The 7,604-nt window shown below is 43.9% G+C and overlaps 1 protein-coding gene across 2 annotated transcripts in view; it reads right to left on the reverse strand.

Annotated features, from left to right (window-relative positions):
- The window catches only part of LOC101546873 (zinc finger protein 385D), a 340,402-nt gene extending 336,445 nt beyond the window's left edge, over positions 1-3,957 (reverse strand). The window contains exon 1 of one of the 2 annotated variants that reach the window (XM_004603822.3): positions 3,672-3,957. In XM_004603822.3, the coding sequence (XP_004603879.1) occupies positions 3,672-3,693 (22 nt within the window). In that variant the 5' untranslated portion in view covers positions 3,694-3,957. Of the gene's footprint in view, positions 1-2,732; positions 2,880-3,671 lie in introns of those variants that run through there. The other variant, XM_055135051.1, reaches the window with a different exon arrangement.
- Positions 3,958-7,604: the final 3,647 nt, after the last annotated feature.

The following is a 7,604-nucleotide window of genomic DNA, read 5'->3' on the forward strand; positions in this document are numbered from 1 at the left end:
CCATTAGTAACAGCATAAGGAGTATGTGCTCATATTTGTCCCTCAGTATTGCTCATTTGCCTAAGTGTATCATTCCTTGGTTCAGGACTGTTCTCACAGAGCCTGCCCAGACTCTCCTGGCTGGACACTCATTTTTGTCTCCATCTGGTTGACTAGGGACGGAAAACATCCTGAGTTTCAGCCACACTGAATTTCCTCAGTGATATCAGCCTCCTATTTTCTGTCCAGATGGCAAAGGGTTGTGACACAGCACCTCTCTGGCCAACCATGGACAATTTGTGAGGTTGACATGACCACTGGCAACGACTCATCACTCCAGCAGTGGAGAAATGTGTTGGAACAGATGGAAAGAGGGAGATGAATCAGATACACAGTGCTTAGAGCTGAAGATGTACATGGATACAACCTTCTGCCAGACTTCGAAAAAGCCGGGGAAGCCGTCAAGCAGAGAACCTGCCTTCAAACCAGCACATGCTTTTCACCCGAACTGTAACCCAGGAGCTAAGATCTGTTCTACTGACAACCACCCACAGGCCTCTCCTTCCTTCATCTTGGAAGAAGTCTCCCAGCTGCCTTGCTATTATTTCTGGATAAATTATTAATGACTATTCATCCTTGACACGTGTAATTTTTAACAATGTAAAATATTTATGGGGGTGGGAAGGGCCACTTTATAAGTCTTTATGATTTTTCCCTTTTTCAATTTTTTTTTACAATAAATCCTGCTCAGGTTGCTGACTGGGATTTTCCTGCTTCCTTTCTTCTGCGGGAACCTTATTTTTAACTCTAAGTAATGAATGCAAGATCGATAGAATAAGTGACAAAAGTATCCACGATGACTGAACAGCAAACTCTTAAATCACTGTGCGGAAAGTGCAAATGAACAATTATTGAAAACACGGCACTAAAATTTCAATGGGAGATAAGAGTGAGGCTTAAGTCATTAAAAGGGTCCATTAGTCTTGGAAGTCTGAGACAGCACACTCCAAACATGAGCTATTCTTGAGGACTGGAAATATTAGATAGTCCACCAACTTGCCCATATACAACTGACTCCAGCTGAGAGCAAGGACAGTGTTTTATTGTCCAGTCCCGATGGGAAAGAGGTACACAGAAAGGCAGAGAGAGCTGAGCCAGCCTCTTCGGTGATCACTCTTCGGCTATATTAGAAGGGGGGTGTGCAACATTGACAAATTAGATTATTTATAAGGAAAGCAAATATCCTGCTTGCATATTCATTCCCCCAGTGCTAGAACACCACTATGCTCTTCAACACTCCCTGCTGGGAATGCAAGTAAAAGACTTGTGACACCTCTACTCCATTCTCACAAATCACCAGAAAAGCTCAAGAATTCAGCCCCTCTTTCCCTTTGTCCCTTTTTTTGCCCCTGACTTGATAAATCATTTGCAGTTCAAAAATGCAGAAAGTAGTAGTGGGCAAGCAAACTGCAAAGTGGAAGCATTGTTTTTGAAAAGTCACCTGAAATAGCTAATTTTTTTGAATACTCACATAGACATATAGATGCATAAGTATATCGCATAAATACGTAGCATGCCATTCATCCACAAGCATTGGGGCTGCCAACAGAATATTAGGCGCCTAACATGCCAGGGTCGTATGCTCAATTCTTCTAGCCCTTGCTCCTATACCGCACATTTTATTTCAGAAAGGTGGGCTTGCATAAGGGGTTGCATAGCATAATTTCAAAGTAATGGCATTCCCAATACACATCATGTCTTTCAGGAATAGCAAACCACATCTCATCCTGGAATGATGGTAAGACTGAGCCATGCTCCTGACACAGAGGCCAACTTTAGCCTTGCCTTTGAACGAGTATAGTTCCGTCAGAAGGAGGACGTCACATTTCAATTTGTACTATTAAAAAACTTGCACTACACAGTGAAACTAATTGCTCCATGAATCACTCTGCTTTACAAGATTGCTGGACTAGCATCCAGTTAATAATACAAACTAGGCCAGGGGACATTTCTCCAGCAGCCACACAATAATCCCGCTCAGCATGGATAGTCTCTGACCTGTACTTTGAGACCGGATTACACTCAGGTTAACTCTACTTTCTCACCATAGTCATGTAAAAACAAAACAAAACAAAACAAAAAAATGTTGCCAAAAACTCAAATCTCTCTGCTTCCCATTCCTCAAATATCATTAATATATATCAAAATTGTACTTGTACCAAAAATAGTTTCTCTTCACAAGCAAACCATTTATCAAAACGGTATTCATGATAAATATTTCTCTTATTTTTACCTGCCCATAAATAAGCTCACCATCGTTGTTTCTGTCCCCAGGAAAGAGATGATATTTCACCTCACTTCTGCTTAAATTTGGATACGGAATGCGAATCGCTTCTCCCAAACCAGTTTCAGTTATTTTAAGGTTTCTTTTCTAATATGACATAAATTACAGGGAAATCAGAACTGCTGTCAAGACAGCTAAAGCCGTTCAAAGGCATTCAGCTTTTGCAACTCCAGGCTCTTCCATACTTCCACAAATGTTTCACAGGTTCAAGAAAACAAAGCCATACAAACAACACAGAGAAAGAAATGCCCAAGAAACTAACAGAGTCCAAGCTCAGGCTTATCTAAAACACCTCTTTAATGTGAAAAATGACTGTGGATTTCCTCTACTTCAGGCAAAGCAAGCAATCACCCAGAGCATTTGCATCCTGCACTCCTCCCCTTTCCCTTCTCCAGCTGCTCCCACAAACCTTTTAATATCAGATGGATGCCCTTAGAGGATGATGCAGGATGGAAGTTACAGAAGGAGAGCATAACTTCAGCGAGGAGAGGATATTCAGCCCTAATCCTTGGCTGCTGTTTATTTAGTGAAGGGGTTCTGCCTTCTGTGCCAGCAGTAAGTTGCAGCGTTACAATGCAAATGTACAGCTCCCAGCTCCCTTATAGGGCTCTACTGATAGCCCAGATCTAAGCCGCAACATGTTTTCTGGAAATACACGCAGCTCGGCTGAAAACCTAAGGGAGGTTTCCACTGTGGCACACAACTAAACTGCACAAATATTTAACAGCTCTGAGACCTCTAAAGGTTTATAAGGATATACATTGTGTGCGAAGCTTCTAGGCAGAGAACTGGCGTGGTATGGAGTATTCTCAGCGGCTCCACCAAGGCACACACCGAGGAATTATTTTTTCCCCCTTTCTGTCTCAGAACTAGGCAACCCCCCCCCCCCCCCACACACACACACCCAGTGCTTAATGAAACATGGATATTGACTAAGCTTTCCCAGCATCGATCGTATAGGAACTTTGTTTTACATTCCATTAAGTTAGCTCGTGACTTCCCAAGCCAAACCCGTTTCTCCTTCATCACCCAGCTAAAATAGCCAACTTCAGGCAGACAAATCAAGGCAAAGTTTATGCTCCCCCCATCCCTCTTTTGCTTTCCCAACTTCAACTCAGCCACCCCTGATGAACGGCCCCAACGGGAGCACAAAGGAATCTCTGGAGGCTGAACCAGCTTGCTCCCCCAGTTGCCAACTGGAGGTAGCTTGAACGGAGCGTATCCCCGCCGCTGAAAGGGGTGGAAGAAGGGCTTCTCTGCACTGACCCAGGAACTGGGTACCCCCGCCTCTCACCCGCCCTTAATCCCCCGCCGCCCCGACATCCCATCATCGGGGCTGAGCACTCACCAAAATACATTATGTTTCTCATTAATCAGACAGCTGGAACCCCACCGCGGCGCCTTCAGCATCAGCTCTCACCCCAGGCTGACACGCAGAGCAGAGCCGTTTCATGCTACAGACGGCGGCGCGGTCCCCAGCGGCGGCGGCGAGCGCCTCGCAGGCTGCCTTTCCCGGGCTACGATTCCCGGCGGCTGGAGCGTGCGCTCGGGCCGCCCGCGGCACGGCCCATCCTTACTGTAATCCGACTCCTCCTTGCGATGTCCTTGCCGCGCCTGTGACATCAGGACTGCGAGTACTACAAACAGACCCCCCCACCCCACCCCACCCCACCCCCGGTTCGCGGCGGCTCCGGGAGGTGCTCCGGCTGCCTGCCTGGACCAACCATGGCTCTCGGGAAGCTTTGACGAGCCCAGAGACCTGGGAGGGGGCGGAGAGAGGGGCGCGGGGGGTTCTCTTAAAGAGAGCGGGGTCTCCCGCCGCACCCGAGCTCGGGGGGCATGTGCCCGAGGGCGCCAGGGGAGCACTCCAGGCGAGTCCTGGCCTGAAGGTGTAAGGAGACGCACTTGTCCCTCGCCCCTCCCGCGAGCGGCATCTTTCTCACCCAATTCTAAGCTCCCAAGTTCAAACACCACCGCCACCTACCACGGGCGCGCCTGCATTCTCCTTGCCCTGGGCTGGAGGGTTTGTGGTGGTGGTGGTGGTGGTTGCCCTTTGTGATGTTTGTAGCTAGCAAAACTAAAGGGACAGACTCTGGGGACCTTTGCGAGGGCTAAAGAGGTTTTCACTCAGAGATGATCGGATCCCAGAAAGGCGGTAAGTAGTTCATGAAGTTATTTTTGTTTCTTGAGTATTTGCAGAGCACCGGGCTGTGTTCAGGGGCTCACTCCTGGCGGGGGCACGGGGATGATTTGCGGGCAGGCGATGATATGCAAGGTAAGTGCGTTCACACCTGTAAAATCTCCCCAACCTAACACATGTAAAGGGGAACAAACAATTGCTGGTGACAAAAGTCACCTCCCAGTTCTCGAAGATTACATTTGCTGCCTCTTCTACGTGGTAGTATCGACTGAGGTTGAACTGATCTTAACTTCTAAAAATTTGGCTTTCAAGGCATCTAAGACTTTCATAATTTAGATTCAGTACAATATAGAATCTCTCCTCTCTTCTCTCTCTCTCTCTCTCTCTCTCTCTCTCTCTCTGATGAACATTCAAGAAAGGCAAAGCTTAGCAAAGCCTCTGGCTCCTCCAATGGTCTAATGAATTGCAGTCCTTATCTTACACGGAAAAAGATATTAGAAAGAAATCCCTGAAAGCACTGTTGATTAATACTTAAAATCTCAGCATAGAAAATTAACCCATAAACCCACGGTGTCAGTTTTCTAAGGACTCCACTTTAGACAACTTACCTACAGGATCATTTAAACTGAAACATAAAGTGTCATTCCAAAATGTGTGATTTAATGTAGCCTATGAAAGGAAACTATTGGTACCCTGTGTTGAGGAGTTTTTATAAGCCATGTTTGAAATATTTCTATAATTTGATATTAGAATATTCAATGGTCTTTTCTTACAAAATGATTTAGTACATATTGGAATTAGAGGGCTGACACTTTATGAGAAGTGCACTATACCCAATATACTTTTCCACAATCAGTTTAGAGTATCTTTGTAAGTGTGAATAGATAACCAAATGTAAATCAAAATATTACAACAATCCGTGATAAATCTGACAATATTCTCATTAAAATACATCTTCATACATTGAAGCAATTTTTGAAAAAGACTGAGTTATTTAAGCTTCTTTTTAAAATTAAAACCAAAAATGTTGTAGGAAAACACTGGAGAAAATAGGGTAGTGTTTGCTTGTTTGTTTTTTTCCGTTTGGACAGATGGAAATGGTCCAAAAGTACAATTAACGGCCCTTTCCTCCAGCAAAAAACCCATCTGTGACCGAGTTTATTCATGCTGCCTGACTGCCGGCTTGGGCTAGGGGGCACTGTAGTTTAATGTAAACATTTTTGGTCTTTTCGAGTTCCTGTAGTTCAAAGATACAAGCACTGAGAATGGAGTTTAAAAAGAGATTTGAGGCACTAAAAGAATCTTTAAAAAGTAATAACACCTTTGCATGTGCACAGAATTCTTGCAGTTACGAGATATTTTCACTTATGTCATCTTTCTTAAGTACTAACAATCTGAGATATAGAGAGTGGGTATTTGTTGCTAATGGAAGAATCTGAGGCTCGGGGTAGAATAAAGCAACTGCCATAACCAATTGGCCAGTGAAAAAACATTGTTGTGGGCACCTGGGAGATGGGGAGATGGCCCAAAGGACTGGAGTGCATAGCATGCGTTAGACCTTGAGTGGGTTTCTGGGCACCACAGGGTCCCTGGAGTATCAGGACATGTGATCCCCAATGACTTCCAGGACCAACAGGTGAGCATCTCTGCATTGCCTCATCTCTATGGTCCAATCAGTTCACAGAGCAGGATTCAGTGTCTCCAGGCTCCTGTTTTCCTAGCATTGCTAGGGAGTCTACCCTTAAATTATTTTTTTAAACTTTAGGCAGCATGACTTACAATACTGTTAATGGTTGGTTTCATGCATAAAACATTCCAGCAACATGTTCTCTACCAGAGCACCGACTTCACTCCACCAATGTTCCAGTATTATCCACCTCACCCCATTCTATTACAAAAAAAAAAGTGATTTTAAATTTTAAGAACTGATTGAATTTTGTCTCTGGGGCCACACCCAGTTGTACTCAGGGTTTACTCTCTAGTCTGTGCTCAGGAATCAGTGCTGGCAGTGCTTGGGATCAAACTGAGATCAGACGTGCAAGGCAAGCACATAGTAGCCCTATATGTAACCCCTGTACAAGAGCTCTGAATCTCTGTACTAGTTATTTTACAGTATTTCCCCAACCTCCTTCTAATGAAGAGTTATCTGGAACTTTGATGCCTCCCGTTCCCGTTATGATGCTCATAACAAGGAAAACAACTGATTTTTATTTTCATTTTATGATTTTTTATTGTTTCACCTAAAATACTTATTTATATGTTTTATATTAGTAAGGATAAAATGCAACTATTTTATTTTTAACTGGAATAACATCCAAAGAAAAACACAGCTGACTCTAACAAGACAGGGTTGTCTGTGTGCCAGCTATGACTGAAGGATGTCCCCATATGTCATTTCAATAAACAACCCAGCAAACTCTAGGGAGGGACCTCAGTCATACCACTGACCTTAGTTCTCTGAAGGTCTGAGTGAAAGGGGTGTTTTGAAAGGCATTCAGTTCACTATTTCTCAGATAGAAATATATCTTTCACTATTAAACTAAGGAATGCCCTCTAGTCAGTTACACTGTAGGGTTACACCATTAGGGTAAGATAAGAATTTTGACTGTGAAAATATTCATAGGGCTTCCTGAATCCCCCATCTCCTTCAACTCCCCCCCTAAGGATTGTCCCTGTAACCCTTTATGGTCTGCATTCTTATATTTTTAGACTACCACTGTCACTCTTCTGGCATTTCATCATCTCCTTTCCTCTCGTAGGTAGTTACCGCTATCTACACAGTGAAGTTTATTCTCTGGTCACTGGATTGGAAGCCCCATGTGGGGAGGGAATTTTATCTGTTGTTCATCACTGTGTCCATAGTCCTAAGAAAGGCATCGGTATTTGTTGCTACTCAATAAATATTTAGGAATGAATGAGAGAGCATATTGAGTGCAACTAGACTGTGTGTAAGATAATCCCCCTTTTCTAGTTACTGTCAATTTCTCAAGACTGATGGTGTCTTATGTGAAGTGTTGTATACAGATTAAATTTGCCCACATTTGCAACAGCTATTCTACAACTCCATGTAAGACAAATACCAGGTGCTACCGCAGGCTACAATTTATAAGCTTGCTTGTTCTTTAAATTCTAGTAGCTCTA

This window comes from Sorex araneus, chromosome 4, assembly GCF_027595985.1.
Source record: "Sorex araneus isolate mSorAra2 chromosome 4, mSorAra2.pri, whole genome shotgun sequence".
Lineage (NCBI taxonomy): Eukaryota > Metazoa > Chordata > Mammalia > Eulipotyphla > Soricidae > Sorex > Sorex araneus.